The sequence below is a fragment of the Danio aesculapii genome, chromosome 5, assembly GCF_903798145.1.
Source record: "Danio aesculapii chromosome 5, fDanAes4.1, whole genome shotgun sequence".
NCBI classification, from domain to species: domain Eukaryota; kingdom Metazoa; phylum Chordata; class Actinopteri; order Cypriniformes; family Danionidae; genus Danio; species Danio aesculapii.
Window position 1 is genome coordinate 31,088,811 of NC_079439.1, and position 16,308 is coordinate 31,105,118.

General features: G+C 34.9%; 2 protein-coding genes across 3 annotated transcripts in view; one reads left to right on the top strand and one right to left on the bottom strand.

The window, feature by feature from the left end:
- cfap77 (cilia and flagella associated protein 77) overlaps nt 1-93 on the bottom strand; it is a 41,757-nt gene extending 41,664 nt beyond the window's left edge. Inside the window, exon 1 of the mRNA XM_056456930.1 lies at nt 24-93. The gene's annotated coding sequence lies outside the window, so the exon portion shown is untranslated. The remainder of the gene's footprint in view (nt 1-23) is intronic.
- Nucleotides 94-2,555: 2,462 nt separating this feature from the next.
- Nucleotides 2,556-11,427, top strand: si:ch211-215c18.3 (uncharacterized). 2 transcript variants are annotated; one of them, XM_056456932.1, is made up of 4 exons: nt 2,556-2,975; nt 3,357-3,442; nt 10,380-10,796; nt 10,982-11,427. In XM_056456932.1, exons 2-4 carry the CDS (start codon nt 3,403-3,405, stop codon nt 11,086-11,088), a joined length of 564 nt encoding a protein of 187 aa, XP_056312907.1. In that variant the 5' UTR covers nt 2,556-2,975; nt 3,357-3,402; the 3' UTR covers nt 11,089-11,427. The 2 variants fall into 2 exon arrangements, with proteins under 2 accessions (XP_056312907.1, XP_056312906.1); XM_056456931.1 differs by having other exon boundaries at nt 2,557-2,975; nt 10,377-10,796.
- Nucleotides 11,428-16,308: the final 4,881 nt, after the last annotated feature.

Here is a 16,308-nt window from a genome sequence, read left to right on the forward strand (position 1 = left end):
AAATATAAAAGTACAGCTCTTACGTGTTAATTGGTCGTAGTCGCCTTCCACTACGACAGAGGGCAGCCTTGATGCAGAGACTCGTTCCAAAGGCGAGAGAGCACAAGAGGTGTTTTCATACTGTATAGATGAGTTGTTTTATTCACAGAGTACAAAGCGTTTTTTTTTAAATATTGCATACAATATATCTGGTTAACTCATTTATTTTCAAAATGTTGATGATCCGAGTAATTGTACATTTTCTGGTAAGAATAATGAAACTTTAATACATTTATTTTGTACGTGTGAATTTGTTTAGAAGTTTTGGTTCGACTTGTACGTTATTATTTAAACACCCCTTCTACCTTTGCACAATCTTTTAGTTTAAAATAAGTTATTTATTACCTACTTTTTGACATTTTCTGACTTAAGTTTACTCAATGCTCACATCTTTCCCTATGTAACAACAAAAAATGTGTCAGATTTTTGGTTCTATATGAAAAACTTTTAGATAGCTTTCTTGCAATGCTCTTTATTTATTTCATACGCTTTTGTACAATTGTAATTTACTTCCCCTTTCTTTGTTTGTTAGTAGTTTTACTCTCAGCAGTTAATGTAACTTGTATTTTTCCTCTCTTATATCTCTTTTATTGATCTTTTGATTGTGGTTGTATATTTTCATTCATGAATTTAAAAAAAAGTACAAAGCCAGTATGATATTCTGATGGTATGATAACCTTGGATAAAATGATCATGGTTTGACTGTATTGTGATTACTGCTCTAAAATCTGTTCTTTTTCAATGTCTGGGTAAAAACAAAAAAAAAACCTCAATGTTGAACACAATATATTTTCTTTTGAGAAACATTTAAAGACTGAATAATGAAAATGAATCATTGACTTCTGCTGTCTTCATTTATTTCAATAACAGATTTTTTTTTACAATTTATAACAGCATCTTTGTATATCTTTTCTGCCGGAGATACTGTTGTCCTAAAAAGCAAAAAAAATAAAATAAAAAAAAGTAAATAAAAAATCATACACATACCTTAGGAACAGTATTGCAGAAAATGTTGACGGTGTTAAAACCTTGACTTTTCCAAATCGTGGTGTACCTTGAAAACCGTTATCGTCCCATGCCTAGTACAAAGAATACTCTTAGACCTTCTTGTTTGTATATGTATGAGAACACATACTTTACTTGATAAAGTAAACAAATAGAGAACTTTAAGAGCTGTATTTACGATAGGCTATAAGTAAAGTAAAATCTAATGTTATATTTAAACAGTAAAAACTAGGAAAACCTCTGACAGTGTGAGAATTCATTTGAAATCTATTGAGGAAAAAACAACAACCTATAACACCAGTTATAGTGGTGTATTTAGCAAATCCTTTCATCCAAACTTAAGTGGGGGAAGCAGTTCATAAAAAGTCAACATCAAACAACCGTCAGTAAACAATGCCAGATTTATTAGATGGCTAAATTATAAAACAAGCAAAAGAAGATATTTTTTAATGGAAAACGTTTTTACAATAAAATTACAATTATTACTATAAATCCATGCTTCATTTTAATAGCAGAGTGCATAACAGAGATGTGCTTTAAGATAGCAGCTTTACAGAGGTGACTCATTTGCCAGGAGGTAGGTTGACAAGGGGGATTTTGAAGAATGGCTGTTTGATCAGTTGTGAAAGAACAACAAAGTGTCTCCTGTTCAGTGACCTGAGCTGCGGATTGGGAGCATGTGTTTGTAGTGAGTTAAGGTAGTCTGTTCCAGCAGTGGTTCTGAAAGCCAGTATTCAATATAGCCACAAATATGGTCATCAGAGTGAGATCAGGAGGAGTGTGACGTGGGTTTGCTTTGACTTATTATAGATGTACTGCTGTGTTCTGGATCATCTGCAAAGCCTTAGTTGTGTTGGTTGGAGGACCCACTATTGAAGCATTACAATAGTCTTGTCTTGATTTTACAAACGCTTTGATGAATGACTGTACTGTTTATTAAAACTGGAAGGGTCAGAATTGTGCCAAAGCTACATGACCAGGGCACCAGACCATTGTTAAGATGTGGGTGGTTAAACTAAGCTGGTCATCAAACTCTACCCTAAGGTTCCTTATTGTCCTGGCTGGTTAGCAAGCATGCAATGCTGTGGTCAACTGATTTGTTTGTAGGGATTACAAAGAGCTTTTTGTAAGGCTGTAGATACTCCATCATCGAATCAGTTTTGTAATCTATGTCTCTTCTGAACAGAAAGTATGGTTATGGAAGAATATATATATATATATCATCCTTGCAATAGTAGATTCTAGTGTGATATAGACCACATTAAGGTTGTGTAAATGGAGAAAATAATAGGAGCAAGCATTGACCCTTGAGGCATCCCAATAGTTGATTTTTCACAAAAATCTCTTTATTCACTGTTTATAAAGGAAACAATGTGGGAGATTTTTTTTTTTAATTTGACTGTCTGATAAACTGTCCCAATTGTTTAACTCCTTTGTACATAAAACTGCAAGTTAAAATTTTGTGTGCATAGCGACCTCTGATGGACAGTTTAAACTGACGTGCACTGTCTCAGATGCTGCGTCATCATTTGAGCGATCTAAATTCATACGATAACCAAATATAGCCCATGTTGCCCTGTGGGGTTGTTTAAAAGTTCCTTTTTACCTGTTTGTTTAGGTTTACTGCACCGTTAATTATAATATACATCTGTTTTATAGATACAAGCAAACCACAGCCTTTTATTAAGAAATTCAAGGGTTGCCCAGTTATTTAATAACGGGAAAACCATAGGACGAGATATTTAGGATTAATATAGCAAGAATTATCTCTTAAAAGGAGAGCTGATTTGTGCACTGTTTCTTGTGCTGCATTCATCGCTCGACTGCGGCGGAGCTGCGGCTTCATCAGCATCTCCATCGACTCGCGTCCTTAAGCAGGACCAGCGTGCCTTTACTTGCAGACGAGGAAACAGACCGAATTTGTCTTGAAGGTAACACAAATGTCGTCTTTTAGTTAGCCTTAATAACCGCCTGGTTTGCATGTGTTCAGATGCGATCATTTCAGTAAGGGAAAACATTCCTGTTTGAATGACTTAAAGTCTCCTTGAACAGATATGGGATGGGTCGGTCTGCGGTATGCGGTAATTTAGTAGCCTAGTTTTCGTTTTAACCCAACCGAGTGTGATATTGCAACACATATGCTGAATAGAATTATGTTAGAAAACTGACATTGAGCAATAAGGCTGTCACTTAAAACATTGGGCCACATAATGACCTTTGTTTTTAGCAGGACAGTTATTTAATGTTTAGGATCTCATGCATGCTTTTGTAAAATTATACAAGTCTAACGTTTTTATTATTTTTCTCTACAGTTGTTCAACAGCAGACATTTAATTTGGACCCTGCTAAAAAGAGGCAATGAAGTCTCGTCCTTCACTGGCAACTTGTTTTGTGTTATGTAAGTAAAATGCTCCGTTTAAAATTTGTATTGTGTGAGGCCCAATTTTAAAGGGATAGTTCACCCCGAAAATAAACATTTCAGGACAGTGAGTGCCAACTACCATGCATTTTATTTATCAGAAAAAAGAAACTCCCTTCACAAGTAAAGTGTAAGTAAATGTTGACAGACTATTCCAATCTATTCATTCATTCTACATCACATGTGTTTGGACTGGGGGGAAACCGGAGCACCCAGAGAGAAAATGCAAACGCCAAACAGAAATGCCAACTGACCCAGCCGGACTGGAACCAGCGACCTTCTTGCTGTGAGGTGACAGTGCGAACCACTGAGCCACCGTGGTGCTATTCTATTTTAAAATGTGAAATAATTAACAACTATTACTTTTAAATTATCTATTTTATTAACCTGCATTCAGTTATTATTGCTGCCATTGTTTTCACTTCTGTCACTGATATTTGTAGATCCATAACATATTTGTTTAAAGCTGTGGTGTAGGCTGCCCACACATTCTCAAACTCAGTTAGTTTGTGATGTCAACATCATGTGATGAAGAGAATTGGTAGTAGAGATAAAAATATTCTAGCATGACATTTGCTTTATAGCAAAAAAAAAAAAACCAATGGTCAAATATGAACAGTCATGTTCAATTCTAGGTAATACACATATTTTTGTATAATATAATATACACAGTACATTGTTGTAATTTCAAAGGATGAAAAAAAATATGTAGATGGCATATATGACATATATGTGAAATCCACGTTGAACTTGTATGTCACATGTAATTTGCATGTATTACCATACATCAGAATTCAATTTGGGGCTGTTATGATCACTGAAGCTGTGAAAATTGGTACCAAAAACAAACAATCGGATCTGTATAGTGTATATATATATATATATATAAATGGGAGAGCGGGGCACAAAGTAACACGTTTTGGTCAAATAATAAACAAAGTAATGGGGTTAGACAAACCATTTGTTTTTTGCCAACAAAACACAACCCTCTCCGACAAATGAGCACTGAAAGTATGATCGCCGGACCTATGGTTTCTGTGCAGTGTTGCCAAAAGTGCCAGGAGTAAAAATGTTACTATTTATCCCACCTGCGGGCAAGTTGTAACAGACAGAGGGTTAGTTGTAACACATGCTTAAAAAGGCAGATTACACACAGTTCATTTAAGTTTAGTTTACTTTAAATATTAGCTATATTTTCTCTGTATCTAGCTCAATTTATTTTTTATTCTACATAGCACAGAATGTCCATTTATTTATTAGATAAACACATTTGGATTCATTTGGATTATTGTCCATTATTATAAAATGCATTTGTTTGTAGTGTTAGCAATAAAATGTTTTTTGTCTATCAAAATAAAATTCTATTAAAAATCATTTTATTAAAAAAGTTCTCAACATTACACTCAAAATTAAAAAATATTTTGTTAGTATAATTTGTGTGCAACAGTGTGTGGCTTAATTGTAACACCCTGTTACAACTAACTCCGCTATGTCGTGTTTTTTTCAAAACCCAGCTGGCAGTCACTGCGTGTTTTTTTTACATCTTTCAAAATGGTTTCATCTTTTAGCCTAGAAGACGGTAATCACAACAATATTAGATTTCACGTTCATACTTTCACAGATTTTTTTAAAATACAAAAATATTGACTATAATAAAAAATACTTTTATGCTGCAAAAATGGTTTCTCTTTGCCAAACTTTTTCAAAAATTGGCAGGAAGATGATTGTCGACACTGTGGTGAAAACCTCTGAAGCATGCCACGGTTAACCCTGAGCAAATACCTTAAAACACTGTGTTACATTTAACCCCGCGTTACTTTGTGCCCCGCGCTCCCCTAGATAGATAGATAATAAAAGCATTTCAAGCTCGAATTTTGAGTGCTGTTTAGTGGACTCTAAAACACAGCTGACTGGCCATTGTGTTTACATACTTACCATATATAACTGTGATTGGCTACAATCACCCTAGGTTGAACATTGTGTCGATCAGCTGATCTGTGAACGTATCACTCATATATCTGCTCATAGACGAATCTCTAGATAGACACAGCTTTCAAACTATCCATTGACTGTGTATCAGTGTAATCGCACAAGAGTGTTCAAATGATCATCACTGGAGCCTATCACTGTCATGTCTGTTGAGCACACAGACATGTGGACATCATTAAATGTTCAGTACCAATTAATACTGATATTACTAATACCTACTTTTGAGGGGAAAAATGGGTCATCTGCCCAATCAGAGCAGAGTGTGCTTTTTTGAAAAGTTAGTACGAGATTCTTTTAGAAGAATCATTAATTTTTTATTGTTAAAGAAACTGTTATATTGGTATATATCATATTTGTAACCGACTGTTAAATGTAAGTCAGGTCTGTGTTTTGTTCCTTCTTATTATTTTCTCTTTGTACTCAGTATGAGGAGAATAATGACACCTTATTGTTCCCACTTCACTGATATTTACCTCAACATGAATGAACAAGTTAGGATTATGCAGAGGTATGTTCGCATGATTTTGCATATCTATAAAACAGGTTGTGGAACTTGTTACATAGCAGCAATAAATAAAGTGAAAGTGCAGTGCGTGGTGAAAGGCTGAGTTTAAGAGCTAAAAAGCTAAGAAGTCTATTAATATTGACCATTAGACTACGCTCATACCAGATAGCAGCAGGGTAAATGGAGAATTACCAGGGTGGTTTGAGTCCCTAATGTTTTTTTTGGCTCTGTTCGTGCAGAAATATGTCTTATGAGAAAATGAAAGTGTTTTAGGTGACACGGTGGCTCAGTGGTTAGCACTGTCCCCTCGTAACAAGAAGGTTGCCGGTTTGAGTCCCAACTGGGTCCGTTGGCATTTCTATGTGGAGTTTACATTTTCTCCCCATGTTTGCGTGGGTTTCCTTCGGGTGCTCTGGTTTGCCCCACAGTCCAAAGACATGTGGTAGCATGGGGTGATTGAAATAAACTAAATTGGCTATAAGCAACATAAACAAAACTAGAAACCTTTAAAGTTGTTTGTTTTTTGAAAGCTCACATACAGACCTTTTGATTAAAAAATAAATCTGTTAGTGTCGATACAGAACAACAGATCTGTTTCTACTTATAGTTCATCATGGCTTACAAATTTTCTGAAATCATAGCTTTCATATCATATGTTAATATACTTATACTCAGTAATGGCATCATGATTTTATTTCATCAAACATTGACACAAATAACATTATCATCAATAAGACTTTTTTTATATTAGAAGAGCAGCCAACATGCATCAAAGATAACTGATCCTAGCATACCAAGGTAGTAACATGTAGTACAATACTGGGCAACAAATCAAGCCCATTTCCTCTTCCTGATATCTGTTCTTGCAAAAATATTTTCCATGGAATGCTGTTTTAACACTATATTGAACCGCCATGGGGTCAATTTTACCCATCACTGTTATTCAAATGTACATACCAGCCCTTCAATAAAACATTCAAGCCTCCCACTCATTGACTTTTACTAAAATTGCCTTATTTACAATTCCCAGATTGAAAAAAATTATTTAGATAAAAATAGATTAAAAAGTGGGACATTTATACCTATAAGCTCCAGCGTGGGTCAAATTTACCAATTATAAAAAATGCTTGTATTTATGCACTGCTTATGCTTGAACAACTCACCAATGACTTTTACTTTCAGTTTTACTCACTAAATTAGTGGTTATAATAATTGAACAAACTCACAATGACTAAAAGAAGGCAATTTGTAGAGCTATTGAAAACAAACTACAATCAATAATAGAGAGTCTGGAGAAATAAGTTATGCATCAGAGGATGATGGCTCAAATTTAGATACTTTAACCTACTCCTAAAATAATCTTGTCATCCTGAAATAATCATTGACTCAAGTTGAGTCTAGACACTTATTGTTAACTGGCGAAAAACAGTGAAATAGTATGTTTGTTTGTTTTGTTTTTTTAGCAATTTCTAAACAAAATTTGTGCTGGGTAAAATTTACCAGCACCGACGATTTTAGGAATACAGCGACCTCCGGCGATTTTAGTGTTAAAGCATGTCAAAATCTACTTTGGTCAGACTTTCTGAATTTTGAATATACAAATCTAAAAATCGACTCAGAAATTAAGTTTTCCCTTTGGAGAGCAATTGTATTTTTAACAATGAAAGCGTTTATAATGCTGTAAACAAAACTAAAGTGATGTATACAGTTGAAGTCAGAATTATTAGCCCCCCTTTGAATTTTTTTTTCTTTTTTAAATATTTCCCAAATGATGTTTAACAGAGCAATGAAATTTTCACAATGTCTGATAATATTTTTTCTTCTAGAGAAAATCTGTTTTATTTTATTATTATTTGTTTTATTTCGGCTAGAATAAAAGCAGTTTTTAACTTTTAAAAGCCATTTTGAGGTCAAAATTATTAGCCCCTTTAAGCTATATATATATATTTCGATAGTCTACAGAACAAACCATCATTATACAATAACTTGCCTAATTACCCTAACGTGCCTAGTTAATTAACCTAGTTAGGCCTTTAAATGTCACTTTAAACTGTATAGAAGTGTCTAGTAAATATCTAGAAATATCTAGTAAAATATTATTAACTGTCATCATGGCAAAAATAAAATAAATCAGTTATTAGAAATGAATTATTAAAATTGTTACGTTTAGAAATATGTTAAACAAATCTTCTCTCCATTAAACAGAAATAAGGGAAAAAAATAAACAGGGGTGCTAATAATTCAGGGGGGCTAATAATTCTGACCTCAACTGTATGTCACTTTTTCAATGCCAACCTATAAATTTCTTTAGATGAAACCTATAAACAAGACCTTGTCAGGTGTATTATAATGTTGACTTGTTTTTATATGAAATATATGGGATGTATTTGCCAGACAAATCAAAAACGTGATGACCCATGTTTCTGAGAATCACATGATCAGTTGCTTCCCTAAATGTAGTTTTCCTACTACTGTCATTTTTGTTGTGCTTATTTCGGTATTGAGAGAAAAGCACGTAAGATCCGTTCTTAAATGGAAGTTGTTTTTGGAAGTTTGTTATCAGTATACTATTGGAACTTTTCCATGAGTATATCTAGGTATTTTATCACATTCAATCTTTTGTACATTGTGTTTGTATGAATGTGGTTTAGTTCACTTTGGTGCCGTTGGTGTCATTAAATATCTACATTTTTTTACACTTATATTGACTTTTTAAAGCATTTTTGATGGCATTTGCACAATAGGCTTCCAGTTTTTCCTGATCTAAAATATGTGTGTAGCTATCAGGGTTTTTCCAGGCTCAAAATGAGGTGGAGGTGGTATTTTTGCTACTTGAAATCAACACATTTTGCAGTATTCTTGTAACCTTATCAAGTAAAACATTATCTAATTTACAAAGTCTAAAATTAAATATAACTAGAAAAGTAAAGTCAGTAGGCAAACTTTATGGTGGTTTGAGAAAGCCTAGCCTGAAAGTTTAAAGTAGTTTTAAAGTTTAAGTCATCAAAGTAGTTTTTAGGATGTTTGAAACAGTTGGCATAGATAGAAAAGTACATATATGTTAAAATGTTTCTAGTATGGATTGGCATGTTTCTTGCTAAGGCATTGCTAGGGTGTTCTGAGTGGTTACTAAGGCATTGCTTGGTGGTTGCTAGGGTGTTCTAGGAGGTTGCTTAGGCGTTTCTAGGTGGTTGCTAGGCAAGTTGCTAGGGTTGTTCTGAGTGGTTGCTAAGTTGTTGCTAGGTGGTTGCTAAGGCGTTGCTAGGCGGTTGCTAGAGTGTGGCTTAGTGGTTGTTAAGGTGTTGCTAGGTGGTTTCTAAGGCGTTGCTAGGTGTTTGGGAAGGTATTGCTAGGCGGTTGCTAGGGTGTTACTAGGTGGTTGCTAAGGCATTGCTAGGTGGTTTCTAAGGTGTTGCTAGGGGGTTGCTAGGGTGTTCTGAGTGGTTACTAAGGTGTTGCTAAGGTATTGATAGGCGGTTGCTAAGGTGTTGCTAGGTGATTGCTAGGGTGTTCTGAGTGGTTGCTAATGTGTTGCTAGGTGGTTGCTAAGGTGTTGCTAGGTGGTTGCAAGGGTGTTCTGAGTGACTACCAAGGTGTTGATCGGGGGTTGCTGAAGTGGTTCTAATATGAATTGGCACATTGCTAGCATGTTTCTAGTATAAACTAGCATGTTGTTAGCATGAATTTAGTATGAATTAGCATATTTCTAGTATGTATTAGCATGGATTAGCATGTTGCTAGTATGATTAGTCTGTTTGTTAGTATGTCCAATGTAAAGTCAATGGCAGTTTTTTACAATGGTAGAAAGTCTATATGACAGTTGCAAGGGTGCCGTAAGTGGTTGCTAGGATGTGGATAGTAAGTTTAAAGGTCATCAGTGATTGGCAGATTGGTTGTCTGAATTAAATGAGCTAAATTTTAAGTCTGTATGACAGTCTGGCGCAAAGTTTTCATAAAGTTTAATCCAACGTTAAGTCAATGGGACTTTTCAGAATTTTTCGGGACAGTTTTTGGACAAAAAAGTCGGATCAGTTAGCAACCCTTTTTGGAGGTTTGGTGTTAGTTTGGTGGTTGTAGTAGGAACGGTTTAGGATGAGATGCATATAGAAATTAGTAGAAGAAGAAGAAGAAAAAGTTTATATATTATAACAGTATGTTGGCTTTCTCAAGCCACCTTGAGAATCACTTGGGCTCTGTCAGCAGCCTCGACCACCTGCCTGATTATTGGCAAAAGATGGAGGTCATCAAAATGTGACAGAGGTTGCCTCCTTGTAATTCTCTATTTTTAGAGAAAAATCCATGCAAAGGAACATAATGCTTCTATTAAAACAACAAAATGTTCATCTCTTTCTCACAAACATCAGCTGTTCCCTCAGCATTAACAAAAGCCCAAATCACGTTATTGTGTTTGTCTCCCAGCAGCTTATCTGTCATGTATGGTGGGTGTAGGGAGTGCAACAAACCCATACCTAAAACCCGGCTTCTTGGATTTTAACTCCTGGTTTTGGAACACCCCTCGAGGGCCACAGATGTTCTCCTGCCTTACATACATTGAGAAAAACCTCCAGGTTGACTGTGAATTCCCTGAGACCCACAAGATCCCAGGCCCATTCTGCGAGTTCAGACAGGATGGGCGACTCATGGGATCCACCTACCCAAATACTCCAGTTCAACTGATCCCTCATATTGAGGTCAGACGCCGTGCTAATGTCTCCCTGGTGTCGCCGAACATTTGTCGCCTCACCTGGATGCCAATGTCCGATGACCGCGCATATACCTACACGTGCAGGGTTTACCAGGGCAGCACTTGGAAGGAGAACAGCATGGCATTCCACCAAAGTGAGTCTAACATGTCTCAGCAAGACTATTACCATGTGCTGGAAGGCAACAAATATTTCCTGGGTGTTTAGTTTGAGATGAAATGAGTTGTCATATTTTGTTCTTTCTAAATTTGTGAGCTTTCACAACATGCTTTCTCAACTGGTGCTCTGTTGCTTATTATGTGTCTTCTGTGTTCCAAACAGGAAATATTCTGGTGTGCTCTGCACTGAGCGTATTCTTCCACACTGGACCATGGATGTTTGCAGTTATGATATCACTTCCCATTTCTCTCGGGCTTCTGTCTGCTTGACTTCACTTCATCAAGCTGGCTAAAAGTCAAAGCCATTGTCAAATTTAACCAACTTTTGCATTTTAATTTACTTTAGTGTTTGGTTTTTATTTACACTCACTTTTTAATTTGTTTTACAACCCCACCTAACATTTATATGGGGGTCACCATCGTTACTTCATCAGTGTTCACTGTGAAATGGAATGCATCTGGCCCAAGCAAGTATACATTTTCAAAACACTGCTCAAATCTAAGATGTCTTACATTACCATTCAAAACTTTGGGGTCTGTATGTTTATTTATTTATTTAACAGAAAGAAATGTATAATTTACACTGCAAATTCAGTAAAGATGCATTAAACCCATATTTAAACATATTTAAAGATATTTAAAATTATATATATATATATATATATATATATGTATATATATGTGTGTGTATATATGTATGTATATATATATATATGTATGTGTATATATATATATATGTGTATGTATGTATGTATATGTTTATATATATGTATATGTATATATAAATATATATATATATATATATATATATATGTGTGTGTGTGTGTGTGAATGTATATATATGTATATATATATGTATATGTGTATATATATGTAATATTAAAATAATTTTTAGGGGGGTTTCACCTTTAGTTTGGATACGACAGTGAAGGTTACAGATAGTAAAGTATTGGGAGCAGAGAGAGGGGAAGGATCAGCAAAGGACCTCGAGCTGGAAATCCATGGTGCTTATGTTAGCCTACTTAACCACTTAAAGGAATGTGTCAACAGTGTCGCCATTTTTGTACAGGGTAGCACTCCTTTGAAATAAATGTTTGACTGTAGTAGCAATTTTCTTTAAGGAGGCTCTCTCAGTGCTAAAGAAGACATAGTCTTACCCAAAGTGTCTTATAAAGTTTTATTCTTTGCAAAGAAGGTCACACAATCTTACATCAACGCAGGTTTCTGCAGAGTGTGAGGCGCCGAAACAGAGTGCGTTCTCTTTTTATCTAGTTTGTAATGCCCACAAGGTCATCAGTGACATACAGGATGAATCACAGTTACATCAGCACTCATTTTTGACCATCTACATTTCAGCCTTACATCCTATTCGAACATGTGGCTTGTTAAATCACCATGTACTCATCCAGATCTTGTCTGGTGATAAACAGATGTTAAAGTGGTCACACTTGGTGTAACGTAAACGGTACATCCATGGAAGTACAAAAGAGCAGACCTTTATAATCAGAACAAATGAGTATATAAAATTAATATAAGATGAATAAAATGAATTTCCACCACAAGGACCAAGGTGTAGTGGAGGACTGGCCATACGGAGCCATAGATATGTAAACATTTATACATTCGATTGGGAGTTTTCCCAGTGGTCAGTATGCAACTATTTTTTTTTATTACGAAAATTATAATTTTACATCACTTGCTACTTTGCCTTATGGTCAGTGCAGTAAGTGACTGTATTATCATCAGTAATGTTACTTGTTTAGCACAAAAGCTTATCACATACAAAATCATTAAAAAACTAAATCTTATATGAAATGTTCTGCCTTTATGCTTTGTTTTCTTTGTTTGCGCGTTACTACACTCGGACGCAGTGCAAAAGTCCAGCATCTTTACATTGGCTTTGTCCTGGAAGCACTGTACAAATGTGGCAGCGATATTGACGCATGCTCAGGGTTCGTATGCGATATCTACTGTATATATCTATGCTTAATCACTAGGCTATTGGCGCCGACAAGATATTTAAAATTATGAAGAATTTCTGTTTTGAAGGATGGGGAAATTCAGCTTTGCCGTCACGGTAATAATTAAAATTTTAAAATATATTCAAATATAAAATAATGTAATGTGTAAATGTTTAATTTTAGTCCCCTAAAGCTGTAATTTCTGGTTTATTTTAGGGGTTAAAAAAGCCTGGATCAGTTGTAGGAGGAACACTCCAATGCCACCTGTGCTGCTGAGAGATCTGCTCCATTCTTTGGACTAAACAACAAATTAAACACACTAAGCACTATCAACACAAAAACACACAGAAAATGATGCCACTCCAGCTGAAATTAAATTACATTACGTACTTATTTTCCTCAGAAATATCTGATCTTGACAAAATAAACAAAAGAAATTAAGATATTCAGGTAAAGCCTCAGAACACACCTACCTGTTATGCAATCAGCACAGACCAAAGGTGTTTCAGAAATGTTTGAGCTGAAGCAAACCAAAATGAATCAAACGCCATCTGATATTGCATAAAATGACATCACACCAGTCTGTTCTTCAAATTTATTGATTCATTCATTTTCCTTCAGCTCAGTCTCATATTTATCAGGGGTCCCCGCAACGGAATGAACCGCCAACTATTCTGTCATAGGTTTTACGCAGCGAATGCCTTTCCAGCTGCAACCCAGTACTGGGGGGTTCTTCAAATTTCTTTTAGCTATTGATGCCTTGTCTTAAATTTGTGTAAAATTTGTGGGGGCTCGTCCGGGATCACAATACATTTAAAGTATTATCATAATATCTTCTTTGCTGAATTTTTAAAGACTCATTTCAAGAACAATTTAAAAATCTTACCAACCCCAAACCTTTGAAATGTAGTGTATTAATATATAATAGTTTAATCAAAACATTTCCAGTCAAAAGGGGTTTTTGTGTGTGTAATGGAGTTATCATTTATAATTAGATGAATGCAGCATGATTGTCAATTGCATTAAATTCAGATGAAGAATTTACATAAATGTATCCGCAGAAGCTTGAAACGATTAGCCATTCAGCATATCTATCACCTACAGTATTCTCTGTTATGAGAAATATACATTATTATTTTAATATATGGCATAGGATCTTTATATCCAACTATGTGCTTCCTTCAAACCAATTCATAGTAGCTCTAAAAGAGGTTATACTTTTTATTGCTGAAATTTTTGTAATCTTTATAGAAACAGCTGAGTGAAATCCGTAATCTCATTGGTCTGTTGGTTGGTTTATTGATCCTTGCCATTTGTCAAGTGCAAAATGCATTGCACTCCCTGATCATTGTCTCTGTTTATCACTTTTATAAGGACAACTCTGTTTGAAGGACATCACCACTGATGACATATTATATTGCAATGCTCACACATGATGCAACTAAATATCCTGTACAACAACTGAAGGACTTTTTTCAGTAACGTTTCAAGGAGAACAACGACACAGACCTAGAACAGTACACAAGTGCATTAGAATGACTCTAGCTTAGAAAACTAAATATTCTGACGAATGCTTGCATATATTTATATGTGTCTTCCATTACGCTTGCATGCACAGTGCAGATGCTGTAGGTACACATTTAACTGCACTGTACTGTTTAGAGACTATTGCACATGCTTTTTTGCACCAACTTTGAGTGCCTTAAGTTGACTTAAGGTATAATCTCTGCTTTTGCAATGTAGTGCTTTGTTTCATTTTTGACCATAATGACTCACAAAGACTGCGTAGCAATATGTTCAAGCACTAACATGCACATTTCACACACAAATTGTGAGGAATTTCTTTGTCTTCCCTTCTTTAACTGTATCTTTCCGTCACTTTGTCTTTTAATTTGAAGGATCTACTGAGAAATGTCACAGAAAACAATAAAGGAATAGAGTGTAACCTGTGCGGGTCTTTTTACTTACAGCAACACAGATTTGAGATTATTTGTTAGAATCAGTTACAGTTATTCTTGAATAGTTAATATATTCGATAAAAAAGAGATGATGCATACCTCAAGCATGCTTTATAGGACTACTAGGAGTTTTCAATGCTGAGAGCCCCAAATATGATGACTTTTTTTAAACAGGGGTCAGCAATCTCAGTCCTGGAGGGCCTGTGTACCTGCAGAGTTTAGCTCCAACTTGCCTGAACACACCTGCCTTGAAGTTTAGAGTATAACAGGCTGCATTCCTGTCCAATTTTTTATGACCTTCACTTGCTAACTTCACCTCTGTCTCATTCCCTCAGGTGTACGTCATTGATTTAAATGGAATGTTCTAATCCCTTGATACTTTGGAAACTACACAGTTTTGATATTACAATTGCATTGCATTCTGGGAAATATAGGAACTGGAGTGGACAAATGAAGCCGATTCCCTTCATCTGTTAAAATGGAGGGGAAATTATTAAGATAAAAATGCAAAAAAAGAAAAGTTGGCATTTTTAAAAGTGAAGTGGAACGCAGCCTTTGTAAGACCTTGATTATCTTGTTCTGGTGTGTTGGATTATAGTTGGAGCTAAACTCTGCAGGACACTACACCTCCAGGAACTACACTGGAAAACCCAACCGTCAACTTTATCGAATGAAATGAGTGTAGTTAACTCAACTGAAAGTTAATTCTACTCATTTAAAAAGAGTTTTGAACTCAGTGTTGAAGGTAATGAGTTAATTAAACACCTCATTACTTCAACTAAAATGGAGTAAGTTCACAGTTCTCATATAAATTAGTTTGAGTTGCCTTAACCTATTGAATTTTACAGTACTCAGTTCTGTTCATTTATTGGGTTTTACTGTGTTAAAAGTGCTTCGTTTACTCAAATGGATTAAGTTCACAGTACTCATTAGGATTAGTTTTTGAACTCAAATGGTTTGTTGCATTCGGTTTTCTCAAATGGTTTGAGTTATCTTATCTTATTGGGTTTTACAGTGTACTTAAAAAAATCTGAAGTTTCATTAATAAAATTCTTGTACTGAGAACCTCCATGTCTTTGTACTGAAGTCAAAACTAATTGATAAAATGTTTACTTTCTCAATGTTTGAATATAAAATTTGAATTGAATGTTTTCCCAATAAATGTAATATTGTACAGCAGTATTCATTTTAAAATCGCTCCTAAAGGTAAAAATCATCTGTGAAATCCAATTCTTTAATTAAATTCTGAATGGTTAAAATTCTTGTTAATTACTAGCAACAAAAAAGTTTAACTGTGTTAAAGAAAACATACAATTTTATCTCTTTTTTACTGTTTTACATTTTGCAACAAACTGAAATTTTACAGAATGAAAATACAGATTAGCAGTGAACCATGAAAAGTGGATAGACTAAATAGAAAGTGTGAAGCATGTTTGTGATCATTTATTTGTAATCTGTGCATGATATATAAAATAATTTGCTTTTGATCTAAATTAATAATTAAAAGGATGACTTGCACAAAAAAAGTATTACAATAGTTAAAGGCCTATTAAAGGGATAGTTCACCAAAC

Excerpts from the sequence above, each read along its gene's own strand:
- si:ch211-215c18.3 (XM_056456931.1), top strand. The coding sequence starts at position 3,403 with ATGAAGTCTCGTCCTTCACTGGCAACTTGTTTTGTGTTAT. Across the intron at positions 3,443-10,376 it reads GGCAACTTGTTTTGTGTTAT|CAGCTTATCTGTCATGTATG; the intron begins GTAAGTAAAATG and ends TTTGTCTCCCAG. Across the intron at positions 10,797-10,981 it reads CAGCATGGCATTCCACCAAA|GAAATATTCTGGTGTGCTCT; the intron begins GTGAGTCTAACA and ends TGTTCCAAACAG.